At 46.3% G+C, this 25,176-nt stretch overlaps 3 protein-coding genes across 3 annotated transcripts; 2 read left to right on the forward strand and 1 right to left on the reverse strand.

Annotated features, from left to right (window-relative positions):
- Positions 1 to 1,616: 1,616 nt before the first annotated feature.
- c2h6orf120 (chromosome 2 C6orf120 homolog) lies at positions 1,617 to 6,137 on the forward strand. Its single transcript, XM_061083533.1, has 2 exons — positions 1,617 to 1,677; positions 3,446 to 6,137. The coding sequence occupies exon 2, from the start codon at positions 3,494 to 3,496 to the stop codon at positions 4,037 to 4,039; it is 546 nt and encodes a 181-aa protein (XP_060939516.1). The 5' UTR covers positions 1,617 to 1,677; positions 3,446 to 3,493; the 3' UTR covers positions 4,040 to 6,137.
- Positions 6,138 to 6,624: 487 nt separating this feature from the next.
- On the reverse strand, positions 6,625 to 7,706 carry mrpl21 (mitochondrial ribosomal protein L21; the record flags this gene model as incomplete). The annotated part of the gene is made up of 1 exon (XM_061092787.1): positions 6,625 to 7,706. A coding segment is annotated over one exon (564 nt), but the record flags the coding sequence as incomplete, so codon positions are not given.
- A 1,310-nt stretch (positions 7,707 to 9,016) lies between these two features.
- wipf2a (WAS/WASL interacting protein family, member 2a) lies at positions 9,017 to 24,789 on the forward strand. Its single transcript, XM_061091517.1, has 8 exons — positions 9,017 to 9,448; positions 15,832 to 15,980; positions 16,416 to 16,548; positions 16,644 to 16,745; positions 17,252 to 17,911; positions 20,716 to 20,958; positions 22,772 to 22,873; positions 23,074 to 24,789. Exons 2-8 carry the CDS (start codon positions 15,918 to 15,920, stop codon positions 23,115 to 23,117), a joined length of 1,347 nt encoding a protein of 448 aa, XP_060947500.1. The 5' UTR covers positions 9,017 to 9,448; positions 15,832 to 15,917; the 3' UTR covers positions 23,118 to 24,789.
- The last annotated feature ends 387 nt before the right edge of the window (positions 24,790 to 25,176 follow it).

A 25,176-nucleotide genomic window follows, 5' to 3' on the forward strand; every position in this document is an offset into this window, starting at 1 on the left:
TCGCATATTCTGAGGAAAGGATTAAACAAAAAAAACAACTAAAAAACACAGCACTACTTTTTGGGGCCTTTTCATTTCTGAAGTAACATCAGGTCGAACGCCGCCTCGTGCAGCCGAGCGCCCGGCGAGGCCCGATCCGGAAACACGTGGACACGACTCATCGACTCTCACTGCGCCGTCGGACACGGACGCCTTAAACTGCTCGACCGGTTTGCAGTAAACATGTGATTCTAAAAGGTGACTTCCACATAACCTCAAATGTATCTAACGTGACAGAATATGCAGACTTGTTGAGCGAGTATATCTATATAGAATTTACAATTTGATGTGGTTTTTGAAAAACATCCCCACAAAGTCATCCAACCTGTTGTCGAGACTCTTTCCCCCCCCCGGAACATTTGTTGTTGTTGTTTTTTTTCTTTTTCTTTCCGTCTCTTTTGTTTTTGTTTCTTTTTGTTTAAAATTAAAGTTGGTGTTCATTAAAGTGAAAAAGGATTATAAAAACAAATGATGTGAAAGTAGTCCATGTTGATGGTTTTTCTTGGGTGCGGTGTGAGTGTGCACGCGTGGAAACGGATTTGTAATCGATTGTGTGTTATCTGAACAGGTGAGGGGGGCGACTCTGTCAAAGTAACAGCTGAAATAAAATAAACAGGAGATCGGGTCCACACCTTTCACCGGTGACCTCATCAGGCCGTTAAACACCAAATTGTTGTAACTTCAGTGTTCATGCTTCAGTCTCCTTCAAAATACATCTGTGTAACAACAGCCCCCCCCCCGAAGATATTTATATGGTTTTAAGGAATGGGCGTGACAAAATAACTGACTAGCGCCCCCAAAAGGGCAGCCCCTGCACTACGATTGGCTGACAATAATCTACCTCTGTTTGATTTCATCACACGGTGACCGTGGCGTGACATTTTAATGATTCGCCAAAAAGAGGGATTTATTATAACTCCTCTGTGCATTGTTCTTTCAGCCTCAAACCTCATTCACACATTCACAGTCCCGCCCTGATCAGATCCATTGACTCATCATTACAGCGCCACCTGCTGGCTACAGGAAGTGACATGTTTTAAACTTTGATGAACTGCTCTTGGCTGCTTACAAAAGAACACTTCAAAGGATTCATTAAGCAAATTAGTATTTGTTGTCCGTTTGCTTTAATGTCACAGTGTCAGTGTCGGTAGAATCCTTTGATGTCTTAGATGTAAAGATGAAAGAGAGAAAAGCGTGTTTTTACCTGAGCAGAGCTTTTAGTCTAGTATAGTGATAGCGACCACCTACTGCCAGAAGAAGGTAAGCCCCGTTTTAAAACTAAATTGATTCAGATAAAGTTTTCACTAACTTGTTTAATTTGGAATTCCTTGTTTCTAGTCTCAGCTGTCAATCATCACGTCTCCGCCTCTTGTATACCATCAAATAACTAATCAAATCCCACAGGGCTGCGATTTCAACCTTGAATCTTAAAAATGGATTAAATCAAGTCTGGTTAAATTTAAGGAAACTTTTAATTTCAGCTCAAGCACAAGAAGCCGTTCTCGGTGTAGTTACCAGGTGTGGCCGGTGGAGGGGCAGCAGTGAGCAGGCCGGCGCTGAGGCCGTCACAGATACGGCCTGAGAAGAAGAGGTTAGCTAGTTTCTGCAGCTCGCTGTTTGCTTTGGATCAAGATGCCGGTAAGAAAACAACACGAGTGCAATTAGTGCGTTTAACACGTTGAATAAAGACTCAACTCGGTCATTGTTCAGTTTCATTTATCCCGCTGTTATTAAGAAAACTCAAACTGAGCAGGTTCGTAGCGGCGTTAGCTGCGTGAGTGCTAAGAGGCTAGTTAGCTCCTAGCTAAGGCTAACGTTAGCTTCATTTCTACTCTAACGCTGAGAGATTTGAGACGAATATTAAAACATAATATAATATCGTGTTGTTTCTAAAGTGGTCGTGTTTCACTGCTGGGTGCGGGCTGACAGATGCTAGCTGCTAGCTGCTAGCATCCAACTCCAGACAGCGTCCGGTCATGGACACAGATGGTTTCAGATGTTGCTATAAATAAACTGGCAGTGTGGAGTTCATTGTGTGTTCAGCGGGTTCGGGCTCGAACCCTCACGGTGGTTTTCAATCAGGAGTTTTCACACGTTTAAACCGACGTAACTTGTGGTTCGTTCGGGTCAAAGGTCGAATTCACCTGCGGAGTGTGAGGGTTCAACTCGCAGCTTCATGCGGGTCAACGAAGAAGAACCGCTTTGATCCTGTCTGCCACAGACATGGACCCGAGACGGGGTTTAAATAATCCCCTCTGGGGAATTATAATTACACATGTTAACACTCCACATACAAGTAACACGCTCCACATACAAGTAACACGCTATACATACAACTAACACGCTCCACATACAAGTAACAAGCTCTACATACAACTAACAAGCTCTACATACAACTAACAAGCTCTACATACAACTAACACGCTCCACATACAAGTAACACGCTCCACATACAAGTAACAAGCTCTACATACAACTAACACGCTATACATACAAGTAACACGCTCCACATACAACTAACAAGCTCTACATACAAGTAACAAGCTCTACATACAACTAACACGCTCCACATACAAGTAACAAGCTCTACATACAAGTAACAAGCTCTACATACAACTAACACGCTATACATACAAGTAACACGATCAACATGCAACTAACACGCTCTGCATACAAGTAACAAGCTCCACATACAACTAACACGTTACACATACAAGTAACACGCTCCACATACAAGTAACACGCTCCACATACAAGTAACACGCTCCACATACAAGTAACAAGCTCAACACACAAGTAACACATACAACTAACACGCTCCACATACAACTAACACGCTCCACATACAACTAACACGCTCCACATACAACTAACACACTCCACATACAACTAACACAGTTGCTTCCCTCCCTTTGACATGTAGTGAGACCACCTGCTTCATCATTTCTCTCATTAGTCTGTAACATCACTTCCTACAGACCCTCTGACATTGAGCTGTGCAGAACTCTGGGTCGATCGTTTGCAAAAGCTTCTTCTGAATAAACACACAAAGACAAAGCTCTCTATTTATTTCTTGTCTTATTACTATTTCATACTTAATGGAAAGTAATGATCAGTAAAGGGCAGCAGATGTAGTTGCAGTTAGTTTTCTTGATTTATTATTCTCTGTCAAATCATCAGACTTTTGTTTCAGAGTCAGATCTGTTTATGTCACATCAGAAACACATGGAAGTTAAATTCCATGTGTTTCTGATTCTAATTATTAAGGGTTTGGATATAAATTAATCCTCAGTCAAAACTGCTGAAGAATAAGTTGTTACTGGTTTTCGCGTTGGATGCAGAACCGTGTTTAGCTTCCCTTTTGTGTTCGTGGTTTTCATATCTGTGCCTGCTCCTGTTCCATTAGGCTGTCTGGCGTCGTCCAGGCGGGTTCTGATTGGCCGATGCCTTCATCATGATGCTGAGTTGCAGCGCCCTGGTGGTCGCCCTCCTGGTGTCGCAGACCAGGAGCTTCCTGACCTCAGAGGACGACGGCGTCCCTGAAGAGTGGGTTCTCCTCCACGTGGTTCAGGGCCACATTGGGGCAGGAAACTACAGCTACCTACGCCTCAACCACGACGGCCGAATCATCCTGCACATGCAGAGCCTCAAGGGGGACGCAGACCTCTACGTGTCGGATAAAACCCTGCAGCCGACCTACGCCACCTACCAGCTGCAGTCAGCCACCTGCGGCCAGGACGTGGTGGTGGTGCCCGGGGACTTTGTGAGGCCGGTCGGCATCGGCATCTACGGCCACCCGTCTCACCAGGAGAGCGAGTTTGAAATGCGGGTGTTCTACGATCAGACGGTGTCCCTGAATCCATTTGACGATGGCTTGTACAAGTCGGGGGACGGACACGAGCAAAAGCATTCGCCCCAAGGTGCAGACGAGAAAGAGGCCTCGATCGTGTGGACAATTCTGATTGGACTTTTGAAGATTATACTTGAGATTTTGTTTTAAAAAACGGGGAGATTCCCTGCTGCTGTGACAGGGGGAAGAGACTCGGTTCTTGGTTCACTCGGCCTAGATAAATTAAAGATTTATTTTTGAGAAAATGTCCCACAAAACCTCAGTTAGAATTCAGGCATTTTAAACTGGAAAAAACCCACTTGATCAAAAGAGAGGTAAATGAGCTCAAACATCCACCAAGACCCAACTGTCTCTAAAATCCAATCAAGCTGCACCAAATCACACTCTCATAGATATCAGTCCTGTGATTGGGCCTGATTCATGAATTATTCTGCGTGAAAAGTATGAAAATGATAAGAAATTTCTTCTCTCACATTGTTTAAGAAGCGAGAACAAAAGTCCTGGATCCACACAAGTCCCTTCGCAAACAGACCGGGGTGGAAACATAACCTCCTCGGTGGAGATGGTCAGTTTTTAAATCAGAAGCTGGATCACTTGATTTTACCAGTGAACAACCAATCAGAAAACGTCTGTATGTTTGATGTTAAGTGATTAAACATGAGCAGAGTTCTCATTCGACTCGAGAGTGAAGTGAGTTAAGTTCATATTTAACTTTTAAGAACGCTGGATGTCCACAAAACTAGCATTTATGCAATTAAGCTGGTCAGACCACATCCAGACGTTGAATTAGAACATTAAATACCTCTATTACATTCTAGTGATCAGGTGAACTGGGGTCAACTCACTGAAAAAAGGTGATTGGATCAAGAAGAGGATTTAAGATGGTTTGACCTTTTTTTTATTTGGAAAATCGTTTTCCGAATCACTTCTGTGTTTTATTTTCGGTGCAAACTGTTTCTCAGATTGTCATGTTTCCTTGCTGAGCTGTCGGAGGAGTGAACTCCATCCTGACGCCTCAGCCTCTCTCACAGCACGTCCCCAAGCAGGGAGACGACTGCAGCTACGTTCACACCTGGTGTCAACATCTGTCCTGAGGGATCCTGTCACAAGTGTCCAAGTTCAGATCGCCCGCTGTGCATTTTACTTTTCAGAACCACCTGGTTCCTGAGTTGTGAAGCTGTTTGTGTGTTTGAAATCCCAAATGTGGAGAAAGGAAAAAGACGTACACTGTAAATAACGTGTTGCATTTGTGTTCTGAGCTTTTACACAACACGTTGACTCCCCTGAACACTATTTATATACCAGAGCAGAGAGAGAGGTTCAGATGCGACTCGCAGAAATGAAAAGTTCAACATGATGTTCATTGGTTTGTAAGCGATGACATCACCAAGTTGTGTATCAAGCTTTATAGGTTGTTGTTCTGAGACGAGATGGCGAACAAATTCTTTTCCGATTCCGACACCACGTGGACGCACAATCTGAGGTGTTCTGTGCTGCGTGTGCTCCCTTTCATTTGATTGTGTGAACAGACACACACCAAAGGACTCAGCTACAGCTACACACACTGGAAGAATAGAATTATCTCAGGAATAAAGCGATGACGGATGCATTTTACCATCAGGCGTGATCAGATGAACTTACAGCTGTGCACTTGTGAGCAGATCCCTCAGGAGGACAGGTGTGAGACCCGGTGTGAGACCCGGTGTGAGACCCGGTGTGAGACCCGGTGTGAGACCCGGTGTGAGACCCGGTGTGATCGGACCCTTGAACAGGAACCTGTCCGTCAGCTCATCTTTAAAACTAATTTAGCACCAGGCAGAGATGACAGTGTGTGTCTCGCCTGTGAATGAAAACCACTTGTCTTAACTCTGCATATCACACAGGAGACTTAGCAATACCCTCATGGTCAGCCCTTTGTCCTGGAGGTTCCTTCAGGATACCCGTGCTGCTCTGGTTTCATGTACTTGCTGAATTTCGACTCCAGACAGGAAGCTCTGGTCCACGGCGACGTTTCATTTGGTTTTGATGGTTCACTTTGTTTCACCTGTTGGACGAGCTCCTGAGTTTAACACCCCCCTCCTCCAGCTTCAGAGGAGCTCAGCTACCGTTCACCACTGAGCAGAAATGTTCACCAGTGCCTTCAGACCCTTCCTGTGCCGGGAGGAGCAGCCAAACAGTTTCCCTGTTTCCAGAGACGATTCTGTCTGGTTTACAAAATAAAACTCTTGTCATACAGACTGTTAAAACCTCCTGTCTCCTGAGTCCTGTGTTTCAGAGTCATAACAAGGAGCTGGCAACACTATTCAACCTTCAGACCTTAATCCAGCAGCTGGATTCAAATGAGTTTTATGGTTTACATTCTAATTGCCTCAGTTTTATCTGAAAACCCCCCGGTGAGGGTCAACAGGGCAGAACAGAATCTGGACTCCACCGTGATGGAACCACTGGTTTAGGCCTTTTTCAGATTATCTCAACAGCTTCTCCATTATAAGAACTTTAAAATAAAGTCTGAATTTCCAATCCTCATATTCCAGAAGTTAGAAACAACCATTATTTGGCATTTGTTTTTTTTTTAAAAAGTGGCCAAAATGATAATTCAACTCTTAAATCTTTGTCACTGTCTTGTTTGGATCAACCGAGCTCAGACTTATTCTGTCTACTGTCATTTTCAAGACAAAACCTGCATATAAAAGTTTTAAAGTCAGGATGTTAAAGAAGTAATGAAAGCACAGATATTCAATGTTAATTAATTAATTTATTTATTTACAGGAGATAATCCAACATGTTCAGTCCTGGTTTGTCACTGACGTAAAAAACAAACTGTGGAGGTCATCACCGACCCTGGTGTGTGTGTGTGTGATATACAGTCCAGTCTTCATCATGAGAGTCAGGTCCAGTCTTCATCATGAGAGTCAGGTCCAGTCTTCATCATGAGAGTCAGGTCCAGTCTTCATCATGAGAGTCAGGTCTAGTCTTCATCATGAGAGTCGGGTCCAGTCTTCATCATGAGAGTCAGGTCTAGTCTTCATCATGAGAGTCAGGTCCAGTCTTCATCATGAGAGTCAGGTCCAGTCTTCATCATGAGAGTCAGGTCTTGTCTTCATCATGAGAGTCAGGTCCAGTCTTCATCATGAGAGTCAGGTCCAGTCTTCATCATGAGAGTCAGGTCCAGTCTTCATCATGAGAGTCGGGTCCGGTCTTCATCATGAGAGTCGGATCCAGTCTTCATCATGAGAGTCAGGTCCAGTCTTCATCATGAGAGTCTGGGCTCCAGCTCGATGCTGTTGATCCTCAGCACCGTCTGAGGCTGGATGACGATCTTCTTTTGCTGGAACCGGTGTCTCTTCCAGAACCGCATGTGGACTTTGGGCCAGGACTCGGTCTTCTCCAGGACGGTGGCCTCGACCCGGACCAGCTCCTTCCCCAGCAGAGGCCTCCCGGCCAGGGTGAAGTCCTCCGCCCCGACCAGCAGCACCTTCTCCATCCGGATCCGCTCGCCGCACTCCGCCTCGATGTGGTTCTCGATCAGGACCAGGTCCTCCGCGGTGACCTTCCACTGCCGCCCGGCGAAGTGCACCACGGCGAAGAGGCGGCCGAAGTCCTGCCGCTGGATGAGCCGGTTCACGGTGCTCACCACGGCGGCGTGTCGCTCCTCCTCCTGCGGGACCGGGACCGGCTGCTGCGGCCACGGCGGCGCGGACAGCGAGGTCCGGGGCCCGGAGCTGTGCGGCCGGCCGGCGGCAGGGAGCAGGAGCGAGGTCCTGGGGGACCACAGGCACCACGTCCTCCACAGTCCTCTGGTCGCCGCCATCTTTACCGGAAGTGTTGTCAGGTGTCAGTGCGCATGCGTCACTTCTTCACGGCCAACACACATGTCGTCATATTTCACATTGCACAGATAAAAGTTTTTTTCAGGAAGCATGTCTGAACCTGAACTCAGCATCAGGACAAGTTCCAACTGATTAAGTGTCTTAGTTTGAAATGTGTCCTCAAAGGTGACGAAGGACAGACACTCACTTCCTCTGCTTGATGAGATTTATTATGGAGTTCTAAAGACACTGGAAATGTGTCATTACGTTTATCATGAAAATACTCAAATAAAACACATATAAAATGAAAATACTCAAATTAAACACATATCTAAACCTTATGTGTCTCTGGTTGTTTCCTGTCTCTGTTAAGGATATGTGCAGGTGAGTCATGGGTTTCGGTGCATGTGCTCGGTCTGTCTGCATGTCTCTCTGCATGTCTGTCTACCTGTCTCTCTGTATGTCTGTCCACCTGTCTGTCTGCATGTCTGTCCACCTATATGTCTGCATGTCTGTCCACCTATCTCTCTGTATGTCTGTCTACCTGTCTCTCTGCATGTCTGTCTACCTGTCCACCTGTCTGTCTACCTGTTCACCTGTCTGACTGCATGTCTTTCTGTCCTCCTGTCTCTCTGCATGTCTGTCCACCTATCTCTCTGTATGTCTGTCCACCTGTCTCTCTGCATGTCTGTCCACCTGTCTGTCTGCATGTCCGTCTACCTGTCCACCTGTCTGTCTGCATGTCTGTCCACCTGTCTGTCTGCATGTCCGTCTACCTGTCCACCTGTCTCTCTGCATGTCTGTCCACCTGTCTGTCTACCTGTCCACCTGACTGTCTACCTGTTCACCTGTCTGTCCTCCTGTCTCTCTGCATGTCTGTCCACCTATCTCTCTGTATGTCTGTCCACCTGTCTCTCTGCATGTCTGTCCACCTGTCTGTCTGCATGTCCGTCTACCTGTCCACCTGTCTGTCTGCATGTCTGTCCACCTGTCTGTCTGCATGTCCGTCTACCTGTCCACCTGTCTCTCTGCATGTCTGTCCACCTGTCTGTCTACATGTCTGTCCACCTGTCTGTCTACATGTCTGTCCACATGTCTGTCCACCTGTCTGTCTGCATGTCCGTCTACCTGTCCACCTGTCTCTCTGCATGTCTCTCTTCATGTCTGTCCACCTGTCTCTCTGCATGTCTCTCTTCATGTCTGTCCACCTGTCTGTCTGCATGTCTGTGCCCAGCGCAGTTACGTGCTTACAGGTTGAAAGTGGAATTTCCTGCAGCGCCTGAACGCGTCGCCGAGCCGCCTCCATTTTGTGCAGCTTCCGTGTTTGGGAGCGGGCAGAGTGCAGAGCGAACCGGGGCGGACACACGCAGTCAGCGGGAGAATGGCTCTGCTCGCAGCGCAGGAGTGCGGACAAACTTTGACGTAGCTTCCCGGAAGTGTCTGCAGAGCGAGTGAACCGCGTCCCCCGGGCTGCTGGCGGTTTGTTTCGCGGTGTCGTGTCGCAGATCTGCGGGAAGAGACTCCTGACAGCTGGAAGTAAACAGCTAGCGGCTAACGGCTAACTGCGGCTAGCTGCGGAGGAGCCGCCACCAGGCTAGCGATAGCCGGCTGCTCGCCTGCCCGCGACCCGCCCGCTGCCTCCCGGCCCGAGCCGCTGTCACACCCGGCCCGCGGCAGTGACACGGCGACCCCTTCCATCCATGTTGGTGCGGAGGACGACGCCAGCGCAGCTCCGGGTCCTCCAGCCAGGGTGAGTTCCGTGTCCCAGCTAACTTTTCCTGCGGCTAAGTTGGAGCTAGTTCCAGGTGTGTCGGTGGAGCTTCACCTGGGAGCGGCCGCGGCGGCTGCTCGCCCCGGACAGGCCGCACTCCTCCCCGGGCCCGAGCCTCGCGTCGGCCCGGGAGGTTTCACTGAACTTCAGGCAGCGACGCTCCTCTGGAACCCGGGGCTGGTGCTCCTGCTCCGGGGACACGGACCCGAGTTAAAGTCCTCGCTGCGGGTCGTTACTCGTCCAGAGAAGCGTTGCACTGATTTCAGGTTTTTACTCAGAAACTAAAGTTTTGAAGAAGCTTCTCGAGGCTCCTCTAACCGGATGTAGACATTAAACAGATAAACCGCGAAGAAATAACGATAAAAAGCGAAATAATTTAAAATGCAATCACTGAGTCAACAGGTTTTAGATTACATGAGCTTTCTGACTGGTCCGAGTTTCATCTTATCTTGAGTAGAACTTGTTTTTCTCTATTTATTAATCATTTATCTATTAAATACCAGGTGTGGTTTCCTCCATAACCAAAGTGACGTCAGTGTAGAATATTTACAGATAAATTGCCTTTATTCATTATGTCACTTGCTAGATCTTAGTGTCATCTCATACTTTGACAGCTTGACTGTGACAAAAAAAAGCTTTCAGTTGCTTTATAAAAACTTTAAAAAATAGTCTGAACTTCCAATCCTCCATATTCGAGAAGTTAGAAACAACCATTATTTGGCATTTCTGTTTTCAAAAAAAGTGGCCAAAATGATAATTCAACTCTTAAATCTTTGTCACTGTCTTGTTTGGTCCAACCGACCTCAGAATTAATCTTTTTACTGTCATTTTAAAGACAGAAAACCTGCATTAAAAACCACATTTTAGCAGCTGGAACCACTTAGAGCCAATCAATTAACTAATTAAACATTTCAGTCTTGTATCGGGAGGCGGAGCCATCTGATGGTTCCAGCTTCTTAAAGGACGAACATGCTGTTGCTGTTCTTTGGTCTTACTTCATTGTAAATTGAATGATTTTGTGGTGTTGACTGTCGATTGGACAAAATAAGACATTTCATCACATGACCTGGTGCTGTAGGACATTCATCAGTGTTGTCATGGTAATCGAGAAGAGAGGATAACCACCTGGTGAAGTCTTACGGATACGAAATGTTTCTGCAGGAAAAATGAATTCAAAGATTTCATTTTGGTCTGTTTCATTTTAACCGGGGAAATATAAATTTAAAGGATTTTTTTTGTTTCACCGGTAAAATCTCAACAACAGTTTTTCAGATCCTGATGCGACACAAGTGTGTTGCACCATCGTCTTCACCGTGTGAGTCAAGAGAGGAGAAACTCTCCCTCGGAGCCACAGGCCTCTCGCTCAGTTTGTTTCCTTAACCACAAACGTGTCTGACTTCCTCGTACGCCGCCGTCCCCGGGCGGCGCTCCTCTGAGCAGCGTCACACTGGAGCTGTGTGGAGTGGGGGGGGGCTGGTCTCTGCTCCACCACACGGCTGTGTACCAACTGAACGAGCAGCGACACGGAGCCCAAACCTCAGCGATCGTGACCTACTTAGCTCCTCACTTCTGCCACTTTGATCTGGAGTGGCTAGGATTAGTCAGATTAGAGGGGTCAAAGGTCAGGACCTGTGGCTTTTATTGCTGCGTTCAGTTTGATGTGTAAATGAATACATGTAAATATAAATGTTGTCTTTTTTTTCAAGCTACCAGAGGCTACAGAAGAAACTCATTGTTTCTGTCAACATGTGGAATCTTATACTCATTCATAATTTAAAAATACCCAAAACTCGTTCATCCTCCTATGTAGGGCTGCAACTTTTTTTAATAATCATTCATTTATCATTTATATTCTCAGTCAGTTGTTTTTGTCTGTAAAATAGCGTAAAAACACAATATAAGCTCATAGTAATCTATATTAACATCTTGTTGTATTCACCCGTTCAGTCTAGAATCCAGAATATGTGGGATTTTCAGTTTTAATGACAAAAGACAAGAGCAGAAATGTATTTGGAGAAGCTGGAACTATCAGAAGTTGTCAATTTGATTAATCAATTACTGTAGCTCTACTCTGCAATACTTGAATTATGTGATATTAATAGTAGACCAATATTACTGAGAATAAAGATACTTTCTAGAAAAACAATATATAATTATTGATACTTGTTGATACCACAACACGTACACCACTCTCTTGCTTTTAACAAATACCATATAAAGCTGCAGCTAAAAACAATTTTCTTGATGAACTGATTAATAGTTTGGTGTTCTGAAAGTTGACATCTGTTAATAGCTGTTTTTAGATGCAAATGCAAGAGGAGATTGTTCAGTTCAGACGCCTTCATAACAGGAAACTGTCTAAAAGCTGCTGAATCTCCTCGACTTGCCAAGTTGGCTTTTTAATCCGGAGCTATCTGTATTTTTCCAGCTTCTCAAGAGTCGTCATCAACACGCGCCCCTTCGCCCGCTGGGAATGTTCGCTGCCAAAAGTCTCAGGTTCTGTTTGTCCAGATCAAAACCCGACTCCGGAGATTTCAAACTAAAACGGGAGCAGCAGCGTTTTAAAGATAAAGAGAGTTAGTGTGGCTGCAGATTCGGTTCCTTTTACAATCAGGTTCATACATCTCAAATCAAACAGAATGACCTCATTGTTTGAGGCTGGATTATTGGTCTGATTAACAGACTCAACGGAAACACAGTCATTGACACGAGTGTGTACGTCTGTGGCTTCAGCCGTCGTGCACTCAGCAGACCCCCCCCCCCCGCCCCCCCGACTCTGTCTCTGCTGCTGTGCCTTTCCTCTTGAAGCACAACACTGACTGGCTGGTGAGCTTGCTCGGTGAGATTCCTCTGGATTCCCTCGGTGATAACCTGTCCCGACACTCAGCCCAGCAGCCTGAGGAATGGAGCGGGTGAGGGTGGGGCGAGCAGGCAACGCTGCCTGCATCAGCCAACAATGGGCCCAGCCAGCTAACTGGTTTGGGGAGATCCAGTGACCTGAGTCAGCCACATTAACAGTAGTTTCAGGTACAGGTGCATCATGAGTAGGTTTCATATGACTTAACGTTTAAATCGTTGAAACTGAGCAGGATCTTAATATAAAAAAACTCCAGCTCGACTTCTACAGAAGTGAAAGTCAAATTAAAACATAAGAGCAACTTATAACTCAAGATGTTCAGATACCAGCATCAGAAATGCTTTCTAAATCTTGGGTCAGCCATCGGCGAGATCCACGTACCGATCCAATGCCACGTCTTAAAACTATATTAGTTTCACAAGGATTAAACTAGAAACTAGAAATCACCTCTTCTTAAACGCTCCATAACAGCAGCTGTATCAGGACCTTCTCCACAGTTTGTCTTTTCCCTAAAAAGACGATTCTCTCATTAAAATCAATCTTCAAATCTTCTGCCTTCTTTAAATGATCTGATATCGATTCATAAACAGAAGGAATCCATCATTTAGTAGATGCCTTTTCCCCTGAGTGACCTCATTTTACATAAGAACAGTGGGAACATTTCAGCCAGTTAGCGAGTCGCTCAACTCATATCTGTGTCTGAGTACACACACACACACACACACACACACACACACACACACACACACACACACACACACACACACACACACACACACACACACACACACACACACACACACACACACACACACACAGAGGCCCTGGGCACAGCCAGGACTTCAGTGTTGAATTGACTGGAACGAGCCGGATTCCTGATCCGTCACCATCGTTTATTAACTAAATAAATGTGCTGGTCAGTTTGTGTGTGAAGAGCGATGAGCAGTTTGAACGGGTCGTTATTAATAATGTCACTTGATAAAGACTCGTGCAGTTTGTCTCGGTTTCTCCTGCCTGTCCGATTGAGCACATCACACTTTTCACTGTAGCCAAACACAATATACTTGTGGTTTTACTTGAATGTTTCTGTCGTCTTCACAACCCATCGAGCTTTAACAACTCATTGAGTGCATGTCGGGTCGTTCTGATTCATTTTGACTTTATGATCAGGAGCTTCTTTCACAAATTGCACACGTTCTGCCAAATCTGGCGATCCATCCAAACGTGCTGTGGATATCTGGTCGTTGGCTGTAGACACCAGTGCTGATGGCATGGATCTAAAGCTGAGATTTAAAGCTCTCTAAGCCTCTTTCTGTCTGTGGATCCATGATGAAATGTTCCTCCTCTTTCTCCAAACTACGCTGACGTTTCCCAGAAGCTGCTACAGTTACAGATTCCTTCCACGGAGAATATCGTCTTTAGAGCAAAGTGGGAACGGCCAGGGAGCAGAATGAAGCTTGTTGGCATCCGGCTCGTCATCGTTTCTCTTTTACACAGAAATAAATCCTGACTGATAAAGATATTAGGGGGTAAAAAATATCTGATACAGATTTAAACTAAATACAATTTAGCCGAAATGGCTTTATTAATGAGCATTGGACCTGTAATTTTAAACTGAATATTTAAAATATATAGATTCCTGAGAGGCAGTTATAAAACTTAAAATGTACATTTCACAGACTCCTATGTTTTTCTATTTATTGTTATTCTCTTGGTCTGTATACGTTTCTATTCTTGATAATACAATTACATAACTCAAACCAAAGAACAACCAATTATACAGAACATGAAATAAGAAAAAAAGGTAAAAATCCAGACACAAATGCTCAACCGTTTTATTAGTCAGCCAATAAGAGTCGTCTGATCAGAGCCTCCTGCAGACGGATCAGTGTCACGATATCGTGACTCTGTATAGATCGTGAAACCATGAAGTCTGACTGTCTGCGTGCACGGTAACATCTTTATGGACCAATAGGAACATGGCCGGCCGCCGTAGCTCCACCATTTGAATCGTGTTGTGCAATAAGGGTAAGGAGTGATACCATAAGCTGGTGGGCCTTTAGGCGTTAAATACATTTGGTTATCAAAATAAAATATAAAACATTAATATTTAAAATATTAATATTAAATCCTAACTTTAGTTTGTTTAAGTTCTCGCGGGGCACCACCCTTCACAGAAGGGAAACGATAGCCAATTTATTGATTAAGATCAGTCTCATTTACATCTAGTTCAATTAGAAATCTTAATATTTACTATTAAAGCTTATATAATGAACAGTTAAGAGTTATAGAGTTCTTGACAGTGTAACGGTTGGCAAAGTTCACTTAAGCAACATTAATGAAAGGACAGGGTTAAAAGAAAACATTTATTATAAACATAATAAGTATAAAAACACCAATTACTAAACAAAATACTAACTAACAAAGATGTGAGTGTGTGTGTGTGCGTATGTAAATAAGGGTGCTTTCAGAATGGTGGTTTGACCCCCTAAGATAGCACCCCCCTTCTTCTGCAGAAGTGGTTTTACGACATGCAGTGGGGTCTGGGCTAATGAGGTGAGGAGATATGCGGTGTCTGTGAAAATGCTTATTAGATAATGGCAGCGTCTGAGTAGAGCCTAGGTCACATTAACTTTCATTTAGCTTGTAACTACAGTAACACCACATCTATCAAACTTTAAAAACACCACACAGAATCAAATAAACAGTCTTGCTAAGCGTCGTATAATTATTAAGCCCAGTATGTTACCAGTCCTTGAACAGGGAGAAAGTTGCTGTGCGGTTTGCCGTTCGTCCTGGCGTTGTGTGAAGTCTCTGGTTCGTGTGGTCTCTGCTTCCGCAGTTCTGTTGAGCTGTGCAGCTCTCGCTTGTTGAATTCCTTACCTGCAGGATATCGAATCGCAACAAGGAGATTGGAAGAGCTTGAAGGGCGAGGAGGTTTCCTTGAGAAGGTGAGCTGGAAGCTCGACCTTTGCCCTCCGGTTGTTGGATAGAGAAGATTTAAGCTGGAGGAATCCGGTTTCTCCACTCGCCGATGCAGGAGGAAAGGCCGGCAGCCTGCTGTCCTCAGTGGTGGTCGGTGGAGAAAGAGAGTGAAGCAGCCTGGACCCCCCTCCCTTGGCGTTGCAGTCTTCGGTGGGGATGAGGAAAGAGTTGAGGAGAAGAGAAAGAATTGGGGGAGCCTTGGTCTTTTATAGAGCTGATGACCCTCAGGTCATGTGGCCAGAGTGACCAATTGGCATCTGATCCTGGTAGCACTTCGCACCTCTATGTGAAGTTGCTGAAACAAAGGGGACATGCAGCACTCTGGGAGCCGGAGTTTCTTGGCCTTCCAAGAACAAAGAAAACACATTGCACCCTGGGAGATTGAGTTCGCTCCAGCACATGCGGCTTTCTCAAGACAAAACACATGTACTTCAGGTTTTGACTACCCATACAGGCCGATAGAGAGGCCTGCGGTTTGCGCAAAAACCATGTCCCAACATTTGTGTCCGTTGTTTTTCAGGTGTCAGTGTGCGTCGCCCCAGCTGAGTTGGTGAAGTCACCTGACGTTACCCCCCCCACACAGAGACGTGCCAACAGAGGGACAGGATGCCTATTCCTCCCCCTCCTCCCCCACCCCCGGGACCGCCGCCCCCACCCACCTTCAATGAGGTCAGTGAGCGGACGGAACACGCCGCTCGCCACCGGGCGGCGTCTGCATCCATCAGCTGTAGAAACAGGGAGATGCTGCAGTTCAGTGTTGGAGAATTTATCTCAAAACCACGAGTCCATAACCGGTTTCCTGTTTGACCAGTGAGGTGTTGAATGTGTTGACATGTTGTGTTACATTAGACTCTCTACACGTCTTTCTGTCTGAGACGAGTCCCCCCCCCCCCCCCCCCCCCCACAACCCTCTCAGCCGATCCCCCCCCCCCCTTAATAGTTGGGGTTTTTCCTTGTGCTAATGCTAATGCTAACTGGGTCATTTTACTTCACCATAGTCGAGGGTAAGGACACAGGACGTCGCACTTTCTCTCTTTCTGGGTCTTCTATGTTTATGGCCCCTGTTATTTTATTGTAAAAAATTAACCCCCACCCCCCCGACAGGCAAACACGACTGCTCCCAAACTGAGCTCATCCGGGGCTAAAGGCAGAGGAGCGCTGCTGAACGACATCTGCAAAGGCGCCCGGCTGAAGAAGGTGGGCGTGGTCAGTGACCGGAGTGCACCCGTCATAGAGAGTGAGTACATTTTAATATTCACTCGCCCATATTCCAACACACACACATATGTGTTGTTCATGGAATGTTTGATATATACTTTTTCCTTTCACCAGATTCAGGAGGAAGTGGCGGAGGAGGAGGAGGCGGAGGCGGAGCCCCAATGGGGATGGGGGGGCTTTTTCAAGGTGGTGTGCCAAAGTTACGCCCAGTTGGAGGTAAAAACGTATTTTGTGTTTTACACTGATCCAGTGAAACAGCAACTGTAACAATGAGCTCAGTAATAAACACACTGACAAAGAACAGTCGATTGAAATGATAAATTCATCCACAAGAAAACAGCTGGAGTCGTTTCCGCAGCAGAAACACTTGATTCCACGTTTTCATTTCATACTCAAAATAATCTGAAGATAACTTTGGTAACCAAAAAACTCAAAATGTGATCACAACAGATGGTTGTGACGTGTGTTTGAATGTTTGTCTCGACTCCAGTTTTCTTATCTTCAGTGAACCTGAGTCTGTAAAATCATTCATTGATGGATGGAGTTATGATGAGTGTGTATGAGTAGTTATGATATGATATATAGTTATGATGAGTCTGTATGAGTAGTTATGATATGATATATAGTTATGATCAGCAAATGGTTTGATGATGAGAATCTCTGTGACTCTCATGTTCCACCTGCAGTGCATTGACCGCCTCCTCTTTGTCCCCCCCCCCCAGATGGTTCAGCAGGGGGGTCAGTGGGCAGGTCTGCACTGAGGCCCCCGGGGGCCCGGTCCGCGGCCCCCCGCCCCCCCGCAGGCCGCTCCACTTCCCCCTCTCCCCCGAACAAGCCCTCTCCACCGGAGCACCAGCGCTCCCACCGCCCGTCTCTGCCCGACATCTCCCGTCCCCCCAGCGGCGGCTCGTCCACGGGCGGCGGGATGAAGCACAGCACCTCTGCTCCCCCCCCTCCTCCACCCTTCAACAGGGTCGGCCGTGGCAACGCTCCGCCCACCCCCAACCAGAAAGCACCTTCCGCATCCCCTCATAGCAGAGAGAAGCCCCTCCCCCCTACGCCCAACAGAGGTGCCACGCCCCCCAGCTCGGTGAAGCCGCCATCTTCCAGCCGACCTCCAACCGGGGGTTCCTCTGCTCCTCCGCCTCCCCCCCCATACAGACCACACACTTCAGTCTCCAATGGGCCTTCCCACGTGGACGGGGGGGGCGGAGCTCCGGAGCTGCCACAGAGGCACAACTCGCTGCACAAGAAACACACATCAGGAGGCGGCAGCCAAGGACGAAGCCACGCCCCTCCTCCTCCTCCTTCTCCGTCTCCATCTTCTCAGCCGGTCCCGAGACCTCCACCACCTGCCAGAGAGCCGCCTGGACGCAGAGCAGGTACACCTCCTGAATGTGGTTTAACCCTTCAAGACCAAAGGCAACAAGTCAAACCTCAGCGTCAAACCAAACACCTCAAACCTGAAGAGCTGACGGAATCACTAACATTCATAAACACTTTGTTTCTAAATCTCTGGAGCAGATACATGAATATAGATTTGATATCTTAAAGATTTGGCTTTCGTCGTAAAATTATGCCTTTTCCCTAAACTTCAAACTCACAGAGATCCTTCTTCTTCCTCATTCACGTCTCTTAAGCTGCTTTCTGACATGCACTGAGTTCTGGGGCATGTGTCAACGCAGATGTCCGAGTTAGAAGCTCCAGATTCTCTGAGGACTTCACCCACTGGCTCCTTGGTTTGAAGTTCAGTCAACACTGAGTTTTTCATGTGTTCTTTATTCGGCGCCTCAGGTCTTAATGGGATCAATTATTTCAGCTCAACCAACTTCTGGTTTTGTGTCCGTCTCATCGAGATGATGTTGGACAGCAGCGTGGATGAAGACAACCTGAGTCTCTGTCCTCAGCTGTAGGAATGTTGGTCCACAGGCTGAAGCACGTTTCCACTCGTCTCCTCTGAGCCTCGGCCCGGCAGCGCAGCCTTGAATTCCCAATCGCACGTTCTGCAGGTCTGACAATAGAGCGCAGGGCGGTGAGGGGATTTCTTTGGTTCTGTAAAACACACAAATGGCTTTAAAGCCAGATGTGTGTCCAGCCACTAAACACACTGTGGTTTAATACTTGCCTTGATACCTCCAGCTGTTGGTGTTTGGGGAAACTTTCCCCTCATTGCAGCGACAGGATTCAACACATGGAGCAGATCTGTTGAACATTGACGTGTGTGTACAGGCCCAGTTGTGGATGGTGACACATCAGATTCCTCCGCTCCTTTCAGAAGGTGAACCGAGGTGTGTGTGTGTGTGTGTGTGTGTGTCTGTGTGTGTGTGTGTGTGTGTGTGTGTGTGTGTGTCTGTGTGTGTTGACATAGAAACAAACACTGGAGGATGAAAGACCCCGTCACCCACAACGTGTAAAACTGGTAAACATAAAAACCTTTAGTTCCTCGGTGCAGATGAATAGAAACTTTCATTTCCTAATTTGAATCCAGAGTGAGATCCAAACAGGAAGCCACTTGGGAGCTGAAGCTTTGTGTTGTGATTGGACAACGGAGCGAGTCGCCACAAGGCCTCCTGGTTCCTCTGCATTCCTCAAGCCCTGTGGAATATTCCAGCATTCCTTTTCCCTTTACTGTGCTCACAGGATGTCTGATGTTCCTCTAATTCTCACCACTTCACATTATACTCTGCGTTCTCATTGCTGTCATCAGTGGAGGAGAATGATGTGTTACTGGTGCAGTGTCGGCTGGAACTGGAAATACTTCCACCAGCCACAGTTCATGACTGTTTCTGTTCCAGGCCGAACTGGGACCCACTGGTCAAGGTGCTTCACTTCTGTGTGCAGTTTATTACTGTGACGCGTGGTCGGAGACATTTGCTTTGTTATAGCTTTAAACTAAGGATTATTTACATCGTCAGATAATCTGTTCATTGTTTTTGTTTGATTCAGCGATTTCTCTATTAATTGGCACAAACGTATCTTGACATAGACCAGGGGTGGGCAAAGTTTTTGACTCGCGGGCCACAATGGGTTCCAAAATTTGATGGCGGGGCCAGGAACAGATGGATGGAGTGTTTTTGTTTACTAATATAAATGACATGAAAAAATCATTACATGAAAGGATTTGGCCTTTACCAAGTAGCAAAGCACTTATTTGCAAGACCATTTAACAAAAACCCGCCTTTAGAGCAGGGCCGGGTCTAGACAGGCATGTATGAGGGGGCAGCCACAAATCTTGAGGGGGCATTGTGCTTTATTATATTATTATTATTATAAATTGGGATTTAGTTTGAGGGGGCACAACATTTATTTGAGGGGGCCAGGCCCCCTCTTGCCCCTGCCTAGACCCGGCCCTGCTTCAGAGAAAGGCTTGCTAGCCTTTGCTATTTCGAATGCCCCCCCAAAAACATGCCTTGGTAGATGACTCTTTAATCGCAGTTTGTCTGTGAAAAAAATGTTGCTGAGTCTGTAAATTAGTCACCAACCTCTGAGCTGCAGCCACCCGTTCTTGCGTTGACTGCTTGCTAGCGTAGTTAGCATGCTTCATAGCAAAGTGACGGCTGATGTTGTACTCCATGAAAACTGCGACAGTTTCTCGGCATATCAGGCATACAGCCTTCGATTGGACTTCAGTGGGGAAAGGGAAACAGTGAAGGGAGATCATGTGACCTTTCAAGCCCGACACACCACACTCCTGGGCAAATATAATTTAGCTGACGCTTTTATCCTAAGCGACTTACAATAAGTGCATCAACCCCGAGGGTTCAAACCCAGAACAACAAGAATCAAGAAAGTACGATTTCTTCAAAAATAAAGCAAAGCTACAAAGTGCTATAAGTACGAGACATTTAAGTGCTACTGAATTGTTAGTTGCGAAAAAAAAGCTAGAAAAGAAAGAAAAAAAAAAGATTTAATTTAAATTATTATTTTTTTTTAAAGTACTTTGCCCATGTCTGACATAGACTGTAAATAAAGATGGCCGACATGATGGCTCCGAAAAGTGAAGCCAAAGCGTCTCGAAGGCCCCCTGGTGGCTGGCTGAACAATCACTCAGGAATTCACACACTGACTCTGTGTCACTTTAAACTTTTCCTTGAATATTAAGTTCATTGTATTGATGGTTTGTTGAAGTTGTGTTGTAGGTACTGTGTACTACTAGTGTGTGTGTGTGTGTGTGTTGTCCACGCAGCTCCCCAGGTTCCGCCTTCCGGGTCTCGTAACGGAGGTCGGGACGCTCCTCCGCCACCCCCCCCGTACCGTGTCAACAGCTCTGCGATCTCAGAGTCCCTCAACCGAGTGGGAAAACCTCCTCCGCCCTCCTCCTCCTCCATCTCCTCCTCCACCTCCTCCCGCACCCCGGCCGGACCTCCTCCACCTCCACCGCCCATCAGGAACGGCCACTCCAACTTCTCCTCTTCCAAGTCCATCATAGGTGAGTGGGGACAGACCAGCATCGTCTTATTCCTTCTGCTTATCCATGGTTTCTCTTCACAGACACGGAAGAATTTAGATTCTCCCGTCGTCCTCGTCTCTATTTAATCCTCGAGTCACAGGATTTGTTGACGTGTTGATGTTGATGACACGTCGGAGACGACCTGATGAATGGCCGTCGACACTCGTACATCCTGCTACAGGCCATGCAAATGAGCCGTGTCAGTTTCCTGTTACACTGGAACAACTCAGGAGGGAAGGAAACGTTCATAGATGCACAGTTGTAGGATCTTCCCAAAGTGAAGTCAAAGTTTTACTAGAAAACTGAGCGTCTGTTCCTCCTCCTCACATCGTACGCTCGGGATCACGTCAGTTTATTAAGTGTCTGAGTGGCCAGACCCGGGGTCTCATTTATAACCGTTGCGTACGCACAAAACGGGCCTGAAACATGAGTACGCCACCTCTCACGCCAACGTTGGGATTTATAAAAACAAACTTGACGGGAAAATGTGCGTATTTCTACGCAAACTTAGACCCATGCTTACGACCGTTTTGGAGACGGGAAAACGGCGACACAGACGTGAGGTGGTGAACTGCAGCAGATTATTGATCCAATTCATAATTTACATTGAAACCAGCAACTTAGTTTTGCTCGTGTGACGTATCTGCTCCACACGAGCCTTTTAATTTAAAAAATATAAAACAACTTAAAGCAAATTAGGTTCAGATTGGATTAACAGCCGAGTTACGGAACCGAGTCATTAATAGGATTTAATAATATCTTCTAACACTGTGCGTGTATCATCAGATCGCTGCAGTGAACGGGACTGAGCCAGAGAGCGCACAGAGCACAGAGCGCACTGGAGATAACTTATAAGAAATGTGAATGTGAATGGAAGAACGAGGAGGAAACGAGGGTTCAGTGATGTCTGATCTCACACAGACATCACTGCTGTCCCATAAAGTCGCTCTTCACCTCCAACTCAGTAACAAACACCTCGTCAGAAAGTTTCACTTCCTCTTCACATCGCTTGATGCCGTGACTCCGTCAGGACTCACGGTGGAAACCCATTGGTCAGCAGCATCATTTAATATTCACGCCGTGCTTTGCATTGACCATTTATGGTGGAAAGTGGGCGTGTGGAGGGCGGATTTGGAGGCAGATCCACATACGAACGTTTCCAGGTGGACTGTGATTTATAAAGCGAACATTGCGTTCAGGTGAGCGTGCGCACGGTTTTATAAATCGGAATTATCTTTGGCATACGCCATTTCCGGCTTTTGTATGTAAGTACTCTTTCATTATGAATCCTACCCACTCTTTTATAAATGAGACCCCCGGACTGAGATGTCCACTGGGAAAACGTGGAGATCGAGACATGAGCAGAAACGAATGTGTCATGTCCTGCTCCTCCTGCAAGCTCCTCCTGCTCCTCCTGCAAGCTCCTCCTGCATGCTCCTCCTGCTCGTCCTGCTCCTCCTGCTCCTCCTGCATGCTCACGCATGCTCCTCCTGCATGCTCCTCCTGCATGCTCCTCCCACAAGCACCTCCCGCCTGCTCCTCCCGCCTCCTCCTTCTGCTGCAAGCTCCTCCCGCGTGCTCCTCCCTTTTTGTCTTCAAGTTATGATACAGTGTTAGTTTTCACTGACGTAGAAGTAACCTTTATAAATATAGAATAAATAGCACAAAGCCATGTGAGGCGAGAGAGAGAAGCAGTTGATCACAACGGTTGTCGAGCTGACCGGAGTTTCAAGTGGTAACACAAATTAAAATGATTGACCTCTTCTTAAATGTCCTCCTTCTCTTCCCTCAGATGATTTTGAATCCAAGTTCAACTTCCACCCGATGGAAGAGCTTCCACCTCCGGAGGAGTACAGGCACTTCAACAAGGTCTACCCCAGCAGAAACAACAAGGGTACGGCTGCAGCAGCATCATAGTCAGTGTCGACCTGCTGGAGGAGAAAATACTCATATAGACATATATATATAAATACAACATATCTGGTCTTTAGCTTCCATTAGTCAGGTGAATCTGTACAATGTGTTTTCAGATGAGTTTGGATGCAGATCTTTACCAGCTCCGACCTTGAGTAACCTCTGTCTCTCTGCCCTCAGGCATGATGAGAGGAGCCCCTCCAGCGCCGCCGGTCGGGAGGTGAACGGGCCTCAGCTCAGGACTTGAACTCTCAGTCAGCCGACTCGGTGGACGCTCAGGAGGGAGTGGTGAAGACGCACTCCAATCACAAACACGCTCGACACTAAACACACACTAAACACACACATTCACTAACATTAAACCACCAGCCAGAAGCACAGTGGCCAAAAAAAGTTAACACTACCACAGCACGCAGGTCGGACACGACTCGGAGTCACTTTCTCACTTTGCACGAGAGAATCACAAACACTCGGAGACGAGAAGCCGTCTCCAGCGTCACGACTGCGACCACCTGGACTTCCTGCTGAGCGGAAGCAGAAGCCTCTGCTCCACACGACCGATCAGGACCAAACTCCCAACGCTTCCACTCGGTGCATTCCACCTTTTTAAAAATGCATATTCATGATGACAATGGTGATTTTCATAACTCTGAATAACATCTTTTGTTTTGTTTATTTAATTGTTTTTTTGGTGTCAGAATTAATTTGCGAGGGAGAGAAAGAAAGAATCAACGCTACGAATGGAAACTGAGTTTTCAGCAAATGATTCCCACTGAGGTCTTTAAGCAGAACTGATGAGGGGCTGATTGATGCTTTTATTTTGGGGGGGTGGGTTTGTCTTAGTCATTCCAGCTGTGCAGGTGAGGCTGCGTTTAGATCCTCTCGTGTCAGAGGCCAGAAGCAGGTGAAGTCAGGTGAGCTGCAGAGAGAGGAATGTTTCCACTGGTTTTCTATAGAAAGATCATTTCTTCTGGATCGTGGACGAGATGAATCACGGGAACATTCAGCCAACGTTCAGACGACGTGACCACAGGAGGCCACGAGCTGCTGGGAACTTGCTCTGCAGTTTGTACAGATTGGAGCTGGGAGCAGCGAACCAGAAACAAGAGGAACACTTCAGGGCCAGATGTTTGAAGCACATGGAGCTTCTTTACTACACTTTGCTTTTAGCTTGACTTTAAAACACTAATGACATATTCAAAGAGACCAAGCAGGAGAAGTGACCACGAAGAAGAGCTTGTTCAGGGCCGACTCTCCGTTCTCAGCCATGTGGCGCCCCCTGCTGGTCATTGCCTTACACACATCTGTTGTCTCTCTCCGCGGTACCAGTGCTTTTATTCAGATTTATTTGTTCTTAGGGGGAAGATGATGACATCAGAGTAAATAAGAAACGAGTCTATTTGAAAATGCAATAAATATCGTGTATTTACATAATGGAATATGTTAATCATAGCTATTGATCTATTTTTATGTTGTAAAAAGGTTGTAATATAGGAAAGAGAGATGGTGAAGAGTTGAACATGGAGCAGACTCTCTGGATGTGTGACCACATGAGGGTGAAGGAGCTGAACGGACGTGTGACACTTTGCCAACAAGAATAAACTTTGGGGATCATGTTTCTTTACAAACAACAACATCCAGCCGGCGGGTGAACGAGGGAACCTGGTGGCTGATGGACACGAGAAACACAAAGGACAAATGAAACTCCACTTCCTGTCCAGCGTGTGCGTTCACCTTGACCCACAGGTGAGGCGTCACGCTGGTCTCCTCAGGTTCACACCTTGTCTCTACTCTAACAAGAAGAAACCAACCTGTGGTCATTTCATGTTAACCAACCCTTGTTTTTATCATTTGAAATAAATTCAAATAAATGTATTCCTGTCGGGGAAAAGGGAACCTGATGCTGCGTCTGTTTTTATTCTGCTGGATTCCTCTGGACTGAATCTGTGTCACCTGGAGCAGAACAATCCAGAACCAGCACTTTGAAGATGTTGTTCCAGACGTGTGAGGTGGTCGGCCCTCTCCACATGGTTTCTCCCACATTAGGAACAGTTGAAGCAGATTAAACAGTTTATACATGTTCAGAGGAGACAGGGGAAAAGTTAATGGTAATAATGTCAAACTAAATACAACGGAAAATTTGTCTCAATTAGAAAGATGAGAAATTTCAATAACATTGGATTTGTATAGCGACAAATCCAAATATACATAATCTCAAGGCTCTTTACTTAAAAGTTCAAGACTTAAACAAATTATAGAGAAACGCATTGAAAACAAACTCCT

The sequence above is a fragment of the Limanda limanda genome, chromosome 2 (genome assembly GCF_963576545.1).
Source record: "Limanda limanda chromosome 2, fLimLim1.1, whole genome shotgun sequence".
NCBI lineage: Eukaryota > Metazoa > Chordata > Actinopteri > Pleuronectiformes > Pleuronectidae > Limanda > Limanda limanda.